The following is a 21,193-nucleotide window of genomic DNA, read 5'->3' as shown; positions in this document are numbered from 1 at the left end:
AGGTCCAAAAGCTTCCCCACGCCACCTGAGAAGTAACCCTTCACCTGGTCCAACTACAAACCTGCACGAGCCCCAGGCGCCGCGCTGGCGCCGCCAGGCCGCCAACTCGCCTCTGCCCCCCGCCCCCCGCGCACTCCTCCCGCTGCGGTCCTCGCCGGCCCCGCCAAAGGCCCCGCAGCACCTGAGGGCACCCGAGCCCGACCCGGGGTGGACGGAGCCTGGGGCCGGCCGGCCCTGCCCGTCGCGCCCCGCCCTCCGGTCTCCTGGAGCCCCCAGGACCGGTTCTCCCGCGCGGCGCCCCATGCCCGCCCCACGCCGGGGTTCTGCCCCTTCGCGGCTCGGACCCCACGGCCGCGGTTTGCACACCCGAGACCCGCAATAATCGCTGCGCTCTTCCTGCCCGTTCCGGTCACTCCGCTGGGCACCCTCGCCCGCGGGCCGCCACGGTTGCCTGCTGGACGCCTCCACCGCCACCTCAATCCCGACGCCGCCGCCAGGGTTTCCGGGCGCCCACGTGACCCGCGCCTGTCCCCGCAGCATGCTGGGAGTTGTAGTCCTACCGCGAGGGCAGGAGGGACAAGGTGGACCCGGGCTGCTTCCAAAGGTGGGGGAGGTCTCTGTGGCTCCCGCTGCTGGGGGGCGGGGGCCGGGCGGATATTGGCCAGGATTGTTAGGAAAAAAGCAGTGAGGGAGAGAGAAGATATAATATGAGGAGAAATGATGTACAGGTCATCATTTTACAAAATAGCTTTTTTCTACTCTTTGTTTTTACAGAAAGTAATGTGCTGCTACCGATCTACCATGAGAGTATAAGCTTTCGGTTGTTGTTTAATTAATTACAGTTGTCCATATCGCAGAGCTATTAGTCTGCCAGTGTCGTTCACTATTCTACATCCCATGTCACCCACCCAGAAATGAGGGTTAAGGTCCTGGCAGCCTCAAGCAAAAATTAAAGGCCTTAGAGCACACAACTCAACAAAGGTCCTCTACCCTTCTGGGCTTGCTTTCAACTGTGGAGGAAAATATAATTAAAAAACAGAAACTCTCCCAACCCAGAAAACCTCTCCACAAAGGTAGTACATTAGAAAACCAGAGGGATTTTTTTTTCAGTCTTACAGATTTCCTGAATACGTATTATCATAAAGAATGTAAGGTAATTGTCACCCCAATAAATTAAAAATAAATTAAAAAAAAAAAAGGAAGAAAAAAAAAGAATGTAAGGTAAGGAGCATGGAATAGTATGGTGGAAAGAACTTGGGCTTTGAGTCAGGGGGTCTGGCATTCAAATTTGACTCTTTCAATCACTAGCTATGTGACCGAGGGCAGATTGCAGTTTGAGCCTCATTTTCCTCAGCACTTTTTCCCTCTTTCCCCGTGGTGCTGCAGGAAATAGAAATTGATAAAACAATTCCTGCCCTAACGAAGTTTAAGATCTGAAAGAAGGTGTGAGATAGAAAAGGAACGATCATGGATGCAGCATAGAATGTGTATCTTGAGAGATGTTCAGACAGAGTCCTTTAGATAGTCAAAGAGGGATGTGATGTTCAGTTGAAACGAATTCAAAAGGGATCTCAGAACACAGTTTTATTATTGCCTAAGCTTTAAACCAGCTAAAAGACTGCTGCAAAGACAGAAAGGAATCTCCCCTGTACATAGCCAACCAGGCCCATGCAACCAATTACTAGCATGTTCTCAAGATATTCACCAGGCCTCCAATCACTTGACAGGGCATTTGTCACACATAGTTCGTCCTAACTTCATGACAGTAATTGGGAGATGACCTGTGCTAGCTTATCCAGAGGAGAAACAAACTTCTCATATCTTTAGGAAAGGAGATATTTTTGCAGATTGCAGCAAGGCACCCTGGGACCTTAGGCTGCTACCCTCCCACAGGAACTGGGAGTTAGGGACACTATCTACCTGCATGTTTGCATTGCAGTGATGGCTGCCAGTCCTGGCCAATCTAGGAGGCTGGTCACAGCCTATGGAGGCATTATAACGATATACGTATATTTGAAAAGGACACAGAAAGAAATTTTGAAAGAAAAGGGAGGGACGGGAACTTACACAATGCAGAAGTAGTTTTGTTTCCAGTCATCTAAGGGTGTAGGTAGCTGGGAAAATATGGTATCAGAGTGAGCAACAAAGGTTTCACGTTGTTTTAAAAAATAAATTGTGGAATATTATTCAGCCTTAAAAAGGAAGAAAATTCCGATACATGCTACAACATAGATGAACCTTGAAAACATCCTAAATGAAATAAGCCAGACACACACACACACACACACTATATATACATATAAATATATATACACAGATATATATATATATATATATATATATATATTCCATTTATATGAGGTACCCAGAGTAATCAAATTCATAGCAACAGAAAGTAGAATAGGGGTTACCAGGGACTGGTCGGAAGGGAAAGTGGGAGTTACTGTTTAATGGATATAGATTTTCAGCTGGGGATAATGAAAAAGTTCTGGAGATGGATGGTGGTGAGGGTTGCACGACACTGGGAATGTATTATCTGCCACTGAACTGTATACTTAAAATGGTTAAAATGGCAAACTATATATATAGTAACATATGTGTATATGTACATGTATGTATATGCATGTATATAAAATAAGTGTATAACCTCGTCACCACCACCCAGAACGACTTCTTCCCCAAAGCCCAAGCTATGCTCTTTGCACTTATAGTCAAGTTGGTGGAGAGGGTGGGAGTACGGGGAGGCAGAATCTCTCCTTGGCTTCCATTACCATCTAGACATTTTAACATTTGATCCCTACTTCTAGACGTTCTCCAAGTGCTGGGTCGGAGGCAGCTGACTTTTTCCTTTAACAGTAACTATTACCAGAAGAAAACATTTGACGTCTAGCTCATTGACACTGACATCTAACGGGCTTCATTTCCTGCCCCCTGCCCATACATCTGTGCTGGGTTCTAACCTACGTTTCATTTCCAAGCCGCAGACCTATGACTGTGGCTCTGAAAACAGAAGTCTGCAGCAGCGGCATTTGGCAGAGTCTTTCGTTTTCTTGCTCTACCTGCTAGCCTCGGCTTTATCTTACCCAAAAGAGAGGTTCCTGAAAATTGATCTGTGAATGGAATCTGGAGTAAGATAAATTATATTTAAAAGGTTATCTGAAGGAATCATAGAAAGAAGTGTTCCTGGATAGTGAATAAATTGTCTTCTTTTTCAGTGCTTCTTCAATCTTTTTAGACTTCAACTCCCAGAAATATAGTTTACATCACCCCCAGTATACACATGCATGTGTACAACTCACCCAACATTTCACAAAACAATACTGACCTTACTACATGGGATACATTCTAAATTTTTCCTAACCTCTCCAGTAAAAATGCAGATTGCAACATACTAAAATTGATTTCATGACTCCTTAATAGGTCTGAAATAGCCCATGGTCCGAAAACACGATACCAATGTAAATATTTTATCAATCTGGATGTTTCTTATTTGCATATTGTACTTATAGCTTAAGTGCCTGCATGGTACATTCTTAATAAATAGTGGAGAAAATCTAGTCCCTATGCTATGAGAAGCAGTGACTCTTCCAGACTCTGAGGGGGAAAAAAAGGTAAGGAAAATTCACCTCAGCTTTGTACTTCTACTGCCAGCATAAGGATTAATAAATTCTTTGTTTTCTCTGACCAAGAAATTAACCTTCGTTCTGTGGTAGATTGTTTGAAGGAGAGAAACAAACTTTTTTTCCATCTCTTTATTCCTGTACAAATTCAAGCTCTTTTGGTTTCTTAATCGCCTCTTTGGATCCCCTCCCTTCTCTCAGTGGCTCATCAAAAAGAGTTATTCAAATACAAAAACAATTAAATTACTCAAGACCCAGATCTGTATCCGTTAAATGATGTCCTCTCGACTAACCCCCACGCCCCCACCTCAAGCCAAACAAGGAACACCAGAAAAAATCGGGGCTGAAGGCCGCATAAAAAAAAGTGAGTAGAAAGAAGGAACAGGGTGGCTTACTAGGTATTGGCAGAGTTAACTGGCTAGTCCTTTTCGTTTGGCTTTGCAAAGTGACGAATGTTCGGAGGGAGAGCTGAGTGCGCAGGAGTGCTGGCCAGCACTTCACCTGTGCTTTGTACTCAAAGGTAGCTCCGGGCTCCAGGGCAGTGGGAGGGCTTGGCTTTCCTTTCACTTTCTCAGGCTGCCAAACCTGACACCTGGGGACAGAACTACAGTTCCCACCACGCAGTGAGGCAGCAGGAAGAAGGGGCACTGAGGGCTGAAAAGGAAAACAAGGAGAAAGAAAACCTTACCTGCTTGCAGAGGCGAGAGAGCCAGAGGTAAGCGACAGGTGAAGCTGGAAGGCGAGGGCTGCAGGATGCAGGATGGAGGATGGAGGGCCTCTGCGGGTGTACACCGAGCTTTCTCCTTGAAAGACGTGTAGGCTCAGTTCAAGAGGGCTTGTGTGGGAACCCTGAGGGTTTCCGTGGTGGGGGAGGAAACATGGAAGGAAGATTTCAGCTCAAGTTATAGTGATAAGACACCGGAAGTGGAATGGCTTTCTGTATTTGAAAAGACAGACAGAGAAAGCAAAGTGGTTAGATTGTGTCTCTCATCTGCTAGGTCCTGTAGCCATGGGTGATTTCAGAGGTGTCCAAGAAAGGTACAGAATCCTTTTTCCTCCACTTAAACCTCAGGGCTTTTACATACAGATTGGATATTTGTGTGCATTTCAACTTGCACAACGACATAGATTTGTCCTGTTCTATAACTTTAGAGAAAACCAAAAGTAAACCTGGGGGAAATGAAGACGGGTGTCTCACAGCAAGAGCAATCTGCCACACATCCAATTTCATCATCAAATGGGAGTAGGTTTCATGTGTTTTTATGAGACCCTTGGTGAAGAGACCCAACCAGTATCCCGTGAAGAACAGTTGAAGGACCTGGGGATATTTGCCTGGAGGGGATATGCTTGCTGCTCCAAATATCTGATGGCCTGTCATGTGGAATAGGAATCTGATGGAACCTGGCATGTAGCATGAGGAACCCTGGAGAGAGAGATTTCAAAGCCATGTGAGTTAGAGCTGAGCACGCAAAATGAATTTTTGTAGGACGTAGTGGGTTCCTCCTGATCAAAGATATTGATGCACGATGCATAAGGTGGGAATGAAGTTTCGGGTGGGTGACTGTGTTGGTCAGTGTTCCCCAAACCTTGTCATTAGAATCACCTGGAGACTCTGTGTGTCTGTGTGTGTGTGTGTGTGTGTGTGTACGTGTGTGTGTGTGTGCATGTTTTAAAATATATTTAGCAGATCTGAGATGAGCTTCAGGAATATATATGTATTTTTAATCATCTCCCCAAATGATTCTGATATAATTGGTTAGTTTGGGAAACACCGTCATTAGAAACTTTATTTTCCAAACTATGTTAAAATATGCCATAAATATTCTAGCCAGTTTTTATTTTGAAGGTTCTCAAAATCTTAATTTCCTGGTCAAGCAAAATGAGGTGCCAACCAGAAAAAAAGGCCACGTCACTCTTCTCTAAACTGACTTCTTGTCAGTCAAATCTTGTCAGTCCCTGTTGCCTGTTGCCTGACTGTTCAGCCTTCAGTAGTTGAGAACTCTTCTCCCCATGTGAAATGGAGACAGGATGACAGCGAGGCATGTCCTCCAACTGATGAATGCCAGTTAAAACACTCCTGTGGGCATCTCTTCTGCCATCTTCCTGCTGTCTGGACACTCAATGGAGCATGGGGCACCTGTTTTCTATGACAAGGGTCTCCATCAATGCTGTCATCTGACAGTGTAGACTGCATACTGGGCCCAGCAGAGAACGGCGGTAGAACCTCTTCCTTCTGAGGACACCGTAAAGTGTCAACCCCCCTAAGGCAGGTGTGGGCTTGTGGGGGGCAGCTCCTTTGTACCTGACCAGTAATTAGTGTTCTTTTCCTACGAGGATGTTAGTGCTATGAAAGCAATGATCCCCCTCTGCCTTGTCCTGCCCTGGACCCCAAGAGCCCAGAACAGTGCCGGCGCCTGGTAGGTGCTCACTAAAGAGACGCTGAATTCCTTCTTTCTTTCTTAGCTCCATTCGAGGTGGCAAGAACCATGCAATTTTCCAACTCAGCCAGGGCAGCAGATGAGAACTTTGACTATTTGTTCAAGATTATCCTCATCGGGGACTCCAACGTGGGGAAGACATGTGTGGTGCAGCATTTCAAATCCGGGGTCTACACAGAGACACAGCAGAACACAATTGGGGTGGACTTCACCGTACGCTCTCTCGAGATCGATGGCAAGAAAGTAAAGGTCAGAGGGGCACAGGGTCGGGTCCCCTCTTTTAGCCAGGGTTCCTAACACCGAAATACATATCTGAGGAATAAAAGGTTTAAGTATAAAACATAAATTCGTAAAAGTACCAGGAAAATAACATAGGTGTATTTATTTTTATCATTGTGGAATGAAGAAATTGAGCTTTTAAGTAAGTCAGGAACCTAGAAGCCATAAAGAAAAGAATTGCTCAATCTAACTATCTCATATAGATGACTATATGTAAAGGTCAAATTTCTACATAGTCGAAAATATCAGGATGCCCGGTTAGCTCAGTTGGTCAGTGTGGTGTTAATAACACAAAGGTTGCCGGTTCAATCCCTGCATGGGCCACTGTGAGCTGCGCCCTCCTTAAAAATAAAAAATACTATACGCAAAGTGAAAAGATGAATGACAAATTGGAAACAAAGATTTGCAAATATGGGACGTAAAAAAGGGCTAATTTCTTTAATGTGAAAAGAGCCCTGATAAACATCTAAGAAAAAGATCAACAACCAATACAAAAAGTAGGTGATTCACAGAGTGAACAAAACTGCTATTTCACAAATTTTATAAGAACTAGCTCACAAATTTATGGAGTGATGTAAAGGTGCTCATCCTCACTCATAATTAAAGAAATAAAAAAGTGAGATACTGGGGCCGGCCCAGTGGCTCAGGCAGTTGGAGCTCTCTGCTCCTAACGCCAAAGTCTACCAGTTCGATTCCTCAACTCCCACAAGGGATGGTGGGCTGTGTCCCCTGTAATTAACAATGGCAACTGGACCTGGAGCTGAGCTGCACCCTCCACAACTAAGATTGAAAGAACAACAACTTCACTTGGAAAAAGTCCTGGAAGTACACATTGTTCCCCAATAAAGTCCAGTTCCCCATCCCCAATAAAATCTTAAAAAAGAAAACATCAAAAAGTGATGCTGAATATATAATAAATGGATGTTGTTTGAGATCCTGATTAAATAAAAACAAAAGTAAAAAGACATTTTGGAGGCAATCAGGAAAATTTTGATATAGGCTGGGTATTAAATGATACTAAAGGATTTTTGAAAAGCTTATTAGCAGTGATAATGGCATTGTGGTTATGAAAGAAAATATCCATTTTTATATGGATGTGTATGGAAGTAGGGAGGAAGTGACAGGACGTCTGGGGTTTGCTTTAAATAATACCTCAAATAGTTCAACAGAAAGGACTAGATGAAGCAAGAGCGGCAAAATCTTGGTAATTGTTAAATCTGGAAGATGTGTACATGAGTGTTCATTGTTCCACTCTCTCTAGCTTTGTGCCTGTTTGCAAACTTTTTAAAAAATAAATTTTGGAAATAATGTGAGGGTATGAAGGAACAAATACCCTGAGACACATTTGGAGGGTGTATATATCAACGCCACTGCTTGGAATGGTAATTTGGAAGGTATTACTATGGGACACTCCTAAACATGAACAGCTAACCGAGTCGTCCTTTAAAACCAAAACAGTTCCACCAATGCCATCACCTTTGCCAGTGTTACTATCAGTGGGCAGTCTCAAAAGATTAAACCCCAAAATCTGGACGAAGGGATGACTGAGGTCAAAAGGCAAAACCACACCAGACCCCAGGACAGTGGATTCCCCCTCTCTCGAGTGTCCCAGAGGTGGTGGTCCCCAAACCCGAAAGCCAACGAATTCGCCCTGGGGAGAAACTGGAAAATCAGATTTGCGAGCCCCAGCCCAGACCTATGGAATCTGGATATCTGGAAGTGAGTGAGACCCAGGCAGCTGTATTTTTCAGACAACATAAGTGAGCAAGTTCCCATCAGACATGGAAACTCCTGAGGTCACCCCCTTTCCCACCCTTCTCCAGATGCAGGTATGGGACACGGCCGGCCAGGAGCGCTTCCGGACCATCACCCAAAGCTATTACCGTAGTGCCCACGCGGCCATCATCGCTTACGACCTCACCCGAAAGTCCACCTTCGAGTCCGTTCCTCACTGGATTCATGAGATAGAAAAATATGGAGCGGCGAACTTGGTCATTATGCTGATCGGTATGTCGTTTTCAAAGGGTTTAAACTCTGCATTTCTGGCTGCCTCTGCTGATGGTGAGCTTTTCATGTGTTTCTGAAATGATAAAAAGTACAAATGGTGGACAGGACCTCAAAAAGCATCTGGCCCAGAAATTCCCATCAGGTTCACTTGACAATTGGGGGGGGGGGTGTGGTTGTGAACTTAATACAGATTCCAAGGCCCCACCCTAGAGTTTCTCATTCTGGGGACCTGAGATGGGTCCCAGACCTCTATGCGTGGGACACCGCAGCTGATTCACTGCACACTCTCTGTAGACCACACAGGAAGTACTGTGTAGGTTGAAGTTCACAGTCATATGGCTCCAAGTCCCCTAGGGAGCATGTTAGATAACTGTCTCCGACAACACCCTTGAATGACTTCTTACCCCTCTTAACATTCTAAGTGACTCTTAAGGACCAACACCAAAACTAACAGTAACTGCAAGTACACAACGTGAGCTCACAGCTTGAGATGTGAGAGGTCCAATGTACATTCAGAAAAGTGTTAACCTTTCTGTCACTTCTCCACAGTGTTAGTTTTGTGAGCAGGGCTGCCTTTTCCTCCCTTCTGAGTACACGACTGCTCACCAAGTGGCCACTTAATTTTGGCAAGCTGCCTTAGGCCCTGGCTACTCAAAGTCTGGTCTGAGGACCGGCGGCATCAGCACCGCCTTTGAGTTTGTTAAAAGTGCATGATCTCAGGCCCATCCTGGAAATACCCAATCAGTCTCCATTTTAACAGGATCCGAGAGAGAATCATACGCAAATATGCAGACCGAGAATGAGCTAAACATACCGTGTCTAATGGATTATTCATCCATTGAGAAGCATATCCTAGCTCTGTGGCCAGTTACCCTCTGAGCCTTAATTTCCTCACCTATAAGGTGGGATTAATACTGGGCTGGTTGTAAGAATTTAATGAGACAATGTATGCAAATCGCTTAGCAGTGCCTGACACATTCTAAGTGCTTAATAAGGCGTAAGATTTTTTTTTCTAGAAGGTTTGCTATTTTTAAGGAACTCATTTATGTTTCTCAAATAATGGGGGGTCATGGTAAGGGAGCGCGTCCCTGGGACCTAGGAAAAGCCAGCAATCGAGCCCCAGCCAGAGCAGAAACCACAGTGGAGCCTGGCCACCCACCGACGAGCAGGAATTGGGGAACCCCCTCTCAGGGTGGGACTCTGTGACCGAGCCTCCTTGCCCTCCGTTGTGCATCTATTTCCTCTGTCTCAGAATGATTCTCCCACGCAGTATAATGTGGGCCTGCCACACTTTCTCACCCCTGCACCCCCCACACTGAATCTCTCAAAGCATCACCCCACTGCCTGCCCTTCCACAACGTCCCCATTCTCTCAGTATCCACTAGCTCACATTTCTCAGAACGCACATCCCATTCCCCGCTCCTTCTCTCCATGACAAAGCCGACCTGAGGACAGCAGGCCGGGGGTAAGCTGCCCACCCTGGACTGGACCAAGCAGCACAGCCCCGACGACGGAGGAGGCAGTCACAGGATGCAAAGCCTGGCCAGGATGGGCTGTAGAAGAAGTCACTGCACACCTAGCCCACTTCCCAGCACTATCAGGACTCCAGAAAGAACTTGGTATTTTAGAACCATTTTCTTTCCCCTAAGTCGTTGCTGTTTTGATTGGTAGTTGAGCCTCCATCTTACACACAGACTTGAAGACGTGCTGGTTTGGAACTCAGTCTGTTTCTCCTAAGTAAAAAAGCAGTCATTCCGGAGCCTAGACTGGGCTCCCCCTTCTTGCTGCCTCAGATCAAAGGCCAATTCCACAGCCCACTGCCAAAGCGAATGCCCCTCAAATTTAATCACCTCATTTGTTCAGAGGGGCTGTGTCTTGTCCCACCTGGCAGGACCAGAAAAGAGAGATTAGTGAAGGCAAGAGGCAGCTTCCCACATGGAGAGAAACTTACCTTCTTGGGGGAGGAAGAGATGCCTCCTCTCTCCTTTCACTTCTTACGCACAGGTCCCCTCTGGGACCGGAAACTTGGTGATGTGACCTCTGATAGAAAGGACACTTCTTCTAACGGCAGAGTTCAGAGTTATAATAATAAACACTGACCCCAAAAGAGCCGTATTTCTTCCCCAGCAAGCACTTCTGCGAAGCACCAAGGAGGAAGCTGGCTGAGATTTCCAACACCCTTCATAACAGCTGCTTCTGCCTAGCAGGGCCCCACCTGCAAGGTGCGAGGAAGAGGCTGTTGATGGGTGACACTGACTAACCACCCAGGAGGATCCAGGCACTGAGTGCTCTCCGCCCGTCTTTTAATCCTCTCAACAATCCCCTCACTGTATTTTCCATTCTGCCGCCACATTCCTTCACACAGTCTCTTTCTCTCTCCAAGTTTCCCTCAGCCCCTCACCCCTGCCACTTCACCATCATACAAATGTCAGAGACGACTGCATTGACTTGTACTGTTCCTCCTTCCCCAGCCACTGGCAGGAAGTCCCTGTTTGAAATCCTCCTTGGTCGCCCGTTGTACTCAAGATAATGCACAACTTCCTGAACAGGATTAGCAGGTGCCTGCTCTCCTGCTGGAGGTGGTTGTCTTATCTTCTTCTCATCCCCTCTGCTTTGTCCCTAACTTCTTACATACGCTCCGTCGGAGTAAGGGTTTTTAGGAGGCAACTTTCTTCTGTAGGTTATACTGGAAGTCTTCTTATAATTCGCTTCAGCATCTGGTATTTGCCCCTCAGGACCTTAGGCAAACGTTTCACTTAAATTCTTGTTATTTTTACGGGTCCACAATCTCTCAGTGAAAAAAACCCTTAAGGCCAAAGATTTCACAGTTCAGAATTCATCGGATCTTAGAGGGTACATTCTGGGTTATATAACCCCCTCGACAGGGTCTGGGCCAACACCCTAGGGTCAAACGTATGATCGTTTATGCACTGAAATGTATGAACAGTCACACAAAGCAGGTTGAGTAAAAATTCCTAATGGTCAATTAGCGCAGATTTTACTATCAGAAGAATTACCTAAAAAACGCAGGGGTTCCAGAGGTTTTGGGATCGGGGAAATGTGGGTGAGTGATGGTTCACCTGTGCCACTACCAACTGGACCACTCACCTGACCCTTAGGATGTGTTATTTCGTGGCCTGTGTTGGATCGGTCAATTCTTGTGCAGCTCTTTCCATGTCTGTGCGTCTCTCTCACCTCCCTACAAGATGAAGAACCCTCTTCCTTTGGGGCAGGACACATCATATCTGGGTGCCCACACAGAACACAGCAAAGAAGGGCTCACACTGCAGGAGCACGCACATGGTTTCCTTCCCTCCACCAGGTGGCCAGGTTCATCCTGAGGTGTGCAGTCACTGGCCGCTGAGAGGCAGGACAGTGTGGACAGTCAATGCTGGTTTGGCGTCAGGGCAGGAGGGGACAACAGGTCAGAAAGGTCACAGTCAGTGTGACTCAGCCCTGAAGCCACAGATCAGAGTGAGGGAGGCAGAAGGGGGTCCAGACTCCTGGCTCAGTGGGAACATCCCTGCCCCCGCCAAGGGCTCTCACACCCTTCTTCTGGAAGCAGAACTATGCCCAGGCTTAAACCTCACAAGCTATAAAAATGCACATGGTTTATTTGAAGGTACTGAATTAGCTCCTGTGGTGGCTGTAACAAATTACCGTAAACTGAGTGCCTCAGAACAGAAATTTCTTCTCAGTTCTGGAGGCCAGAAATCTGCAATCGGTATCACTGGGTTGAAATCAAGGTGTCAGCAGGGCCAGACTCCCTCTAGAGGCTCCAGGGGGGACAATCGGCTCCTTGCCTCCTCCAGGTCTTCGGTGACTGTCAGCATTCGTCTTTACGTCACTTCCTCTGTGTGGCACTCAGGTCTCCCTCTTATAAGGCTGCACGTGGTCATATTTAGGGGCCACCCAGCTAATCCAGAATTATCTCCCAGACCAAGATCCTTAACTTAATCACATCTGCAAAGACCTTTTTTCCAAATAAGGTAACATCGACAGTTTTCAGGGATTACAACTTGGTGTCTTTGGGGCCATTTTTCAGCCTATCACAGTCCACATGGGGTAATCTCCCCTGAAAAGATTCTTGGATTTAACCTTATTTGGGGAGAATTATGATCGAAATCTAGCTTTGTCAATGAGCTGGTTGGTGACTCTGATGCTGAGAGTCTTTTTTCAATTTTTTTATTGGGATATATTAACATGTGCAAAGAAAAGCACACAAACACTGATTTATCACAAAGGGAATGCTTGTGTAAATACCACCTTGGTCAGGAAAGAATATTACCAGCATCTTCCCAGCAAGCCCCCTTCCTGTCCCTCTCGATTATCTCCTCTCCTTCTCCCCCAAAGGTAAACACATTATGTCCTTACTGGTAAATACTCCATTTTCTTTATCATTTTACCACCTAACCCCACACCCCAAATGTTGCACTTCTGTTACGCTATTGTTTCTGAACTTTACATCGATGGAATCCTACAAATGTCTTTTTTGTCTAAGCTTCTTTGCCTCAACATTACGTTTATGAGTTGTATCCACGTTATTGCATGTAGCTGTAATCCATCCTTTTGCACAATTTGTATAACATTCCGTTGTAAGACTACACTGCATAGTACTTCTCCTTTCTCAATAGATGGACATTTGAGTTGTTTGCGCAATTGGGAAAATTACTACTCTGAACATGCTGGGATGTTTGCTGATGCACGTGGGCACATATTTCTGTTGGGTACATACCTGGGAGCAAAACTGCATAGTCTCATAATGGTCTTACTCTAGTAATCTCGAACCACTTGCATATATACATTTTCCAAACTCCTTGAATGGAAAGTGTGCATTTAATTATCTGTAAATTATAGCTTAAAAAAAAATCCTTCATTATTCATTCCACAGCCCCAACCCAGGAATCCAGATCACAATCTCCTCAGCTACACTGGCCCTATCTCAGTGTCCAACACTGTAGTTGGGGGAAAAAGAGCGAAAAGAGGAACAAGGTCTGAAGGAAAAAGGAAAAAAACTGAGAGTGTCCGTCTGGCACAGTCTTCACCTTGTTAGACTTAGAATGATGGTCCCTCCCAAGAATAGAGAGCCTCTACCTGCCCCAGCCAATACTACAATGCACACCTCGGGCCCATTCCTTGCAGCTCTTAAAAGGTCTTACCGAAGAGGGAATTAAGAGAGTGGTTCTGTTTCCATTCATCCATGCTTTCATTTTCAGTATCTTTGCCCTCAAGTACTATATTGCAAATCAATGCATGTTTGCATGTTGTTGAACTAAAATGTTCATTTAAAACTTCATTTTGTTTTCTTTCTTTTTTTTAAAGATTTTATTGGGGAAGGGGAATAGGACTTTATTGGCAGTACTTTATTGGGGAACAGTGTGTATTTCCAGGATTTTTTCCAAGTCAAGTTGTTGTCCTTTTAGGCTTAGTTGTGGAGGGCGCAGTTCAGCTCCAGGTCCATTTGCCATTGTTAGTTGCAGGGGACACAGCCCACCATCCCTTGGGTCGAACCAGCAACCTTGTGGTTGAGAGCCCGCGCTTCAACCAACTGAGCCATCCGGGAGCTCAGTGGCAGCTCAGCTCAAGATGCCGTGTTCAGTCTTAGTTGCAGGGGGCAGAGCCCACCATCCCTTGCGGGGGTCGAGAAGTCAAACCAGCAACCTTGTGGTTGAGAGCCCACTGGCCCATATGGGAATCGAACCGACAGCCTTCGGCATTAGGAGCACAGACTCCAACCACTTGAGCCACCGGGCCGGCCCCTGCAAGTACATTTTTAAAAAACCAGGGTGAATTACTCAATGGAATATTTCGTTACCTCTTGCTCGCAGGGAACAAATGTGACCTGTCGGAAAAACGGCACGTTCTTTTTGAGGATGCCTGCACGCTGGCAGAGAAGTACGGCCTCCTTGCGGTTTTGGAGACATCTGCCAAAGAGTCTAAGAACATCGATGAAGTCTTCGTGCTCATGGCGAGGGAGCTGATTGCCCGCAACAGCCTCCACCTGTACGGAGAGAGCGCCCAGAACAACCTCTCGCTGGACTCCAGTCCAGTTCTTATGGCCCAGAGGCCGAGTGAAAAGACCCACTGCACTTGCTGAATATGTGCACGAAGCCAGTTGCACCCACCACAGTCCATCTCTGAAACCAAAGGTAGCCGGATATCTAGTGTCCGCTGAGTAGCATTTCAGACCCAAGCGTAGACTGGCCGCTACTCTTCCATCCTTCTCGCCTGGATGGGAAGCACATCTGCCTCCGTTCACTCCAGAGGCCGTGACTGAGGACAGGGTTACGGCCTCTGGAGTGAATACGTCTTGATTTTGCCCTGGACTTAAGGCACGTAGGTACGAAGAGGAGGTTTGCTCTATTTCATCTTTTCAAACTTTTCTGGCTCCCCAACCCTTCAACTGTGTTTCTACTGAATTTTGTTTCTCTCTTGAAGAAAAGGGTAGTGAAAGTTAAAAAAAAAAAAAAAAGGAGTACCAAGAGAGGGGAGAGGATCTTTGGAACATTCGGGAAGAGTTTAAAATGGCTTGGGCCTGGGAGGATGGGGAGAAAGCCTGCAGTGCTAAACAAAAATGCTGTTGACATTCACACCTCAGGGTTTCAGTTTGGGGAGCAAAGCCATTGGACATAAAGACCATTAATACCATCTTGCCAAAGGGTCAGGAGCCATGTGATGGAGAGAGCATTGGACTTCACTTTATCCTGCGTGGGTCAATTTGACCGCCCTCCTAGGATGTGGGAGGAGGTGTCTACAATTTCTTTCTAAAACACCAAATTAGGAGGTAGATCAGAAGTCATTTCTGAATTGAAATTAAATTGGCTTATAGATGACCAGCAAACCAACAGTGGCACTGAATGTGCCACTGACCCTCCAGAACATGTGGGTAACACACTGTGTTTCCTTCAAAGTTCCCGGATGGTTGTTGCTGAGGTGTCTCTTGCGGTCATAATAAAAACCACAAGGGCTGGTCTAGTCACAACACTGGCTCCAAACAGGGAAGTGTCTGTGGGGGCCTTTCCTCGGCCCAGGTGAGTGTCCCCAGGTATTTCTAGCCTTTAGCATCACCATGCACAGGCCTCTGAGACTCACAGGTGGAGTGTGGCTGTTGAGTACTTGAAATGTGGCTAATTCGAATTTGAGGTGAGCTCTAAGTGTAAAATACACACCAGATGCTAAATGCTTAGTACCAAAAAAAAGTATCTTCCTGATAATTTTTATATTGATTGTATGTTGAAATGTTATTTTAGATATCCTAGGTTAAATAAAATACATTAAGATTTCACCTGTTTTTGTTTTTACGTTGTAAATAAATTCTGAAATGACCGATGCCACACACCTCTCATCGGACAATACGACAGATCGATGGTTCTTACAGTGTCGTTCACCAACCATACATTTGCCAGGGACCAGGGGATGCTTGTTACAGATTCCTGAGACCCAACACTGACTGACTGAATCAGAATCTTTTCCCTAATCCACACTTGCCAGGTGATTCTTCCCCACATTTAAACTTAAGAACCATGATGACACAGAGGTTAGGTGAGGACCGGAGCAAGATCACAGAGAATTAAGGACATGTTAATTCATTTCAATATGCATTCACTGTTAAAATGAACAAGCGACCATTCAGAAAATATGAGGGAAATCGAGTTATATACCAGAGAGAAGAAATGCATTAAAGCAGATGAGCCTTTTCCACAAGAATGTTATTGTTCTGAAGGGTTACGGGAAGCAGGAACTCACCAGTCTGCTCAGGAAGTCTGTACCCAGCGTGGTTTCATGGGAGACAAGGAGAGAGTTGTTACGTAGGGAAAGGAAAATGGAGTAAATCAGGGGAGAGAGTGAGCAGAGAAGAAGGGTGAGATTCATGGCTCACAGCAGTTGTCCATCATTTCTCTGCACAACCAATACTCTGCAAACCTCATCAGCCTCTAGGATTATGCACTCTGGGGATTATCTGGAATTAAACATTCCTACCAACAGTTCAAACATGTGAGAACAAGGTCACCTGAACACCAGTAAGCCGTGACTGACCAGCCTGGGCTTCTGGTGGGATTATAGGACCAACACGGAAACCCTCAAGTACACTCGAAAAGGATGTGAAGGGCCTCCCCAGTGCAGCGGCTTCAGGGGACTAGCGCCCCCAAAGGTCGGCATGAGAAAGAGGCACAGGATTCTCTGAGGCTGTGCACCGTGGTCCCGGGCGCTGTGAAATGCTCAGGCAGGCGCCTTTACAGCCTTCCTACTAACTGCGTATTAACTGAATTCTGGCATTTCTCCTTTCATTCCCCCAAATGGTGCGGTTGGTAGTAAGTGGCTTATGTGAAATTAAGCTCCAGAAGGGACACTTCGGAAGAATAAACAGATTTTAAATGTCTGCTAGTGTCAAGTACGTTTCCATGTGTGAGAAAATCTTTCAGTTAGCATTTCATTGTTCATAGATCACTCCTGACCTCTTCCCCACTCTATTTCTGGAAAGATCTATCAGTAGTAATAGGACTATTAGTACTAGTAGTACTATTACAGTAGTAATAGGACTAGTAGTATAGTATTAATAACAGCAAACACATACAGCAATTACTATATGCCCAGCACTGGACCAGACACTATTTACACGAACTCAGTGCATCCTGGCAGCCGTCTTTACAGTCGGTACTATTTACGATTCCTATTTCTAAAATGAGGATATGACACCCCCGAGATTCAGGCCACACAGCCGGCGCGGGGCAGAGTCAGGGAGCAGACCCAAACATCCTGGTTCCAGAGCCCACTCTTAGCAGTTACGCTACGGTCCCTCTCAGACAACCACCAGCATCAGATCTGGGCTCCACTGTAGTAACCTCTCCTCGTCCTCCACACTCACAGAGAAACATACTCAATCCAAGGCCTACTCTCTACATACATGTCAACAGCATAAAAGAAGCCCAAGGGGAGAGGACGGGTGGAAAGGGGAGGGGTCGAGACAGGGTAGCTGGTGGGGTGCACGAGGCCGGTCCTACCTAACTGCAGGGGAATATCGGGGAGCTGTGCCTGAAACACGCCAGGCCCAGCCTGAGTCCACTTCCTTCTGATCGGGGATGACGTGGAAACTAGGGTTCACTCACCCAAGGCAAACCAGGCTTTCTGTCAGCCCGGAGCTGAGCCACTCCAGCACCGGGGTGAGTTAGATGGAGAGGACGGGAAGAGGCCGGCAAAGCAGCTCTCATCGGTGTGCCCTGCGGGTGGTGTGCAAACCTCCGGGTGACGGAGGAGAGGTTCTGGGGGTTCATGTCACGAAAGGCACTAATAGCGCCTGCTTCCATTCTTCATTTTCAGAAATATCAAGCTGTTCAAGAGCCTGTGATCAATTACTGAGTGAGCAAGTACACATGCTCACGAGATTCATGTAGCTGGTCTACCATTCAGCAGAAGACGGCTCGCTGCTAAGGTGGTTTAGCCATCGCAGTTTCTCGTTTGATTCTCGGCCATACATTGTTTATTTATACCCCCAAATAACTGCTAAACACTGGAAGCTGAAGTGCAAGTCCAGAGCACAGAACAGGTGATAATTCTACAGAATCATCCGGAGATCGCTCTTCGCGTGACACAGAAATTCCATTTACTGATGATCATTTTACTTACCATTACTACTTGCGTTTACTTATTCTTATCGCGTGTCAAGATGTCTCTAGAACCTGAAAGACCACCATTTAAAAGAGACCACTGAGTGATGATTATATCCAATTAGTTTTTTCACTTACTGGGAACATAAATTAGCCACACAAAATGTGTTCACATTTTTAAAAGTTCCTTGCAAATAGCAGCCTGAAACCTTCTCATCTAATTTAGAAACAAAGTTCCAATTGCAAAAATGAAATTAATCGGGTGCGGCCAGTTAGCTCCATTGCAGCCCAGGTGCTCTTCACAACAAGGTCGCCGGTTCAATCCCCACATGGACCCTGTGAGCTACGCCCTCCACAACTAGATTGAAACAACTACTTGACTTGGAGCTGATGTGTCCTGGAGAAACACACTTAAAGTAAATAACAGTTTAAAAATCAACCAATCAATAAATAAAGTAAAATTTATAACAATTTAAAAAACACCAAACCAGTTACTTAAGGTACAGAATACAGGTGCTCGCCCTATCACATCACGTGTTTGGGTTACACATGACTACATTTTAGTGTCTATTTCCAAACCCACACATGGGTTATTTTAACACTCAGCAATGCCCTAACATAAATAAAAATAAATGAAAGTAACATGCACAGGATGTTTAAAGTCCTGCCCTGCCCTGCCCCTTTACAATATGAACCTGGCGAGTCATTTCCACTTTGGGGGCGTTAGTATTCTCCACTGAAAAAAGAGGACGTGTCTGCATCCTGGCTGTACACTGGCATCCACAGCGCTTCCCAAACATGCAGATTCCCAGGCCCTAGCCCCGGAGATATGCTTCAGTAGGTCTGGACTAGTTCCAGTACTTTGTGCAATCACTTCAGAGCACAAAGTGATTCTCACAAACCAATTCACAGACTGACACTTGGGCATCACAGACAGAACTGATCTGTTATTCCTACCAGCTCTCCACGCTCGGCACCTAAAACCTTAGTGGCCACTGACCACAGAGATTTAAAGCAGACGTGGAAATGCCAAAGATGCCAAAGAAGCCCCACTGCTTTCGGCAAGTTTCTGCTAATCAAACACAGGCTGTTTACCTTGCTCAGCTTCAGCATCACTGTATTTGTCCTAAGGGGTGTAGGGTTAAAAAAAGAAGTATCAGAAAGTTTCCTGACCTAAAAGAATTCAATGTTTAGCAGGAACGAAGTTTACACATTTAAAGTGAAATAATATTGCACAGTTAGTGGCCAGAATAACTGTCAGAGTAACAGTATCAGGACAGGGAGAAAAGCACCAGGGCTGGCTGGTGATCTGGGAAAACGTCTCGGAGGTTTCAGGACCTCCACGGGCCCTGCGACAAAGCATTGGATAGCGTGACAAAGGGGTTGTATGTGAAGAGAAAGCATAGGAGGCAGGACGAAGCCCAGTGCTTAGGGGTGAGGAAGAGGGTGTGTGCTAGAATGTCATGGGGGCAGGTGGGTCACTCTGAAGAACCCGGAAGAGAGGCTGGTGGATTTGATCCTGCTCCTACAGACAGCAAAATGTCCCTAAGGATCTTGAGAAAGGGAATTATATGATGCTGTTGATAGAAATGCATGAAGCCAAGGGGTTGGATCAAATCTGAGGAAAGCATGGTTTTCAGTTTTAGAAAACTGAGGGTGAACTGGGAGTTAGGGTATCCGAGATATCTAGAACTGGGACTAGTACCTGATAAAAGGCCAGGCCTGAGGGGAAAAAGTGACACCGTAAGACTGTCATTGTTTTGGTAACAAACTATCACATCCCACAATGTATATATCCCTTGAGCTCCTCCACTAGACTGTAACTTCCTTTATGGCAGGTGCTGTGTCGTAATTAGCTTCAGTTACCTATGGAAATTCCTTCAAGTTTGTTGGTAGGATGAATTTTTAGGGAAGGTGAATGAGAACAGATAAGAGCCCAGCTGGAATGCCCATAATTAGGGGGAACAGGAGGAGCCAGCACTTCAGAAATCAGAAAGGTGGTGACAACCAATGCTGCTCCAGGTACGGTCTGCACACTCTTCCGGTCTGTGGCAAAGGCAGCACAGAAACTGAGAGCGTTTAGAAACTTCCTTATGGATCTGGCATTGCCGCAACACGCAACTTTATGTCTGTCAAATCCAATCACAACTTCGGGATTGTACTAAGGAGGATGTTTTTCATGTCGTCGTTCTAGTCTTTCTCAAGAGTACTGGCCCATGATGGATTAGAAATAAAAAATAAGACAACTGGTCCTTGACCATGAACAATTGGAGTAACTCTGGTGTAAGCTAACATTCAAGATTGGGGAAAACAGAGAGCAATTGTGCCAACTGCTGTAAGAAGCCAAGGAAATGAACAAAAGTTGCCTGCAATAATGGATTTTGGCAGGCACGACACTGGGGACCCACGACAACATACTTTTGGTAGAAAGAGGACGATGAATGAAGCCCACTGCATTTGGCACAGTCGTCTCGCGTCTGGCCTCTAATCAGAAGGACGTACGTTTGAAGTCAGCTCCACAGCTTATCAGCTGTGAAAACTCCAGGCAAATGAGTTCAGCTACGTTTCAGGCTCTTCCCTGGTAAACCAGATACCACTTACCTCAGATTGCTGTAAAGATACAGTGAGAACTAAAAACCGGTGAGTGCAGGGCCTGGTACACTGCACTCCATAAATGGTAGTTCTTTTTAAGTTATGGTAGAGATCCCTCCATCTTGGAACTGCAGATTCAGTGTGTGGGCTCCAACATCTCCAAGGCAGCAGGTGGTCCGAGTGGGTCACATGACACCAATTCATGTGCAAAGAAGTCTGGGAAATGGAGGGGATCGCAGGGACGGTTTAGATGAACAGTTTCTGCCGCATCCGTGCTCCCAGCATCCAGTGCTGGCACAACCCCTGGCAGACACTCAAATATCTGTAAAAGAAATGGTTGCCTTCATCTTATGAAAAACGCTGTCCATCGATAGTTTAAACAGACGGCAAAGGCAGGGGAAGAACATGAGTGAGGGCACCTGTCTACATCAGTAAAAACAAGCCCTGGTTAAGAGGGCAAGGCAAATTCATCACCAAAAAGCAGTCTTCGTTTAAACAAATCTTAGAAATCCATAGTTGCACATTTCAGATTATGTTCACTGCTGACAAAGACAGGAGTCCGTACAGCCATCTGGGAGCCAACTTCTAAGCGTTTACAGAGGGGAATTAGCTTTTGATTACAAGGAAACTAAGCGCTTCACTAGAACCTGAA

The 21,193-nt window shown here is 45.9% G+C and overlaps 2 protein-coding genes across 4 annotated transcripts in view; one reads left to right on the top strand and one right to left on the bottom strand.

Annotated features, from left to right (window-relative positions):
- The window catches only part of SLC37A3 (solute carrier family 37 member 3), a 33,458-nt gene extending 32,959 nt beyond the window's left edge, over positions 1–499 (bottom strand). For 2 of the 3 annotated variants that reach the window (XM_033099069.1, XM_033099068.1), the window contains exon 1: positions 367–499. The gene's annotated coding sequence lies outside the window, so the exon portion shown is untranslated. Of the gene's footprint in view, positions 1–364 lie in introns of all 3 variants that reach the window. The other variant, XM_033099070.1, reaches the window with a different exon arrangement.
- A 3,640-nt stretch (positions 500–4,139) lies between these two features.
- RAB19 (RAB19, member RAS oncogene family) lies at positions 4,140–15,191 on the top strand. Its single transcript, XM_033099072.1, has 4 exons — positions 4,140–4,335; positions 6,084–6,307; positions 8,161–8,344; positions 14,173–15,191. Exons 2-4 carry the CDS (start codon positions 6,107–6,109, stop codon positions 14,439–14,441), a joined length of 654 nt encoding a protein of 217 aa, XP_032954963.1. The 5' UTR covers positions 4,140–4,335; positions 6,084–6,106; the 3' UTR covers positions 14,442–15,191.
- The last annotated feature ends 6,002 nt before the right edge of the window (positions 15,192–21,193 follow it).

Source organism: Rhinolophus ferrumequinum, chromosome 26 (assembly GCF_004115265.2).
Source record: "Rhinolophus ferrumequinum isolate MPI-CBG mRhiFer1 chromosome 26, mRhiFer1_v1.p, whole genome shotgun sequence".
NCBI lineage: Eukaryota > Metazoa > Chordata > Mammalia > Chiroptera > Rhinolophidae > Rhinolophus > Rhinolophus ferrumequinum.
Note: the sequence above shows the minus strand (reverse complement) of the source record. Positions and strands in the feature narration are given on the sequence as shown.

What these genes read in the sequence shown, in the direction of transcription:
- RAB19 (XM_033099072.1), top strand. Translation starts at nt 6,107, where the DNA reads ATGCAATTTTCCAACTCAGCCAGGGCAGCAGATGAGAACTTTGACTAT. An exon ending in TCGATGGCAAGAAAGTAAAG is followed by an intron (nt 6,308 to 8,160) that starts GTCAGAGGGGCA and finishes ACCCTTCTCCAG; the next exon opens with ATGCAGGTATGGGACACGGC. An exon ending in CTTGGTCATTATGCTGATCG is followed by an intron (nt 8,345 to 14,172) that starts GTATGTCGTTTT and finishes TCTTGCTCGCAG; the next exon opens with GGAACAAATGTGACCTGTCG.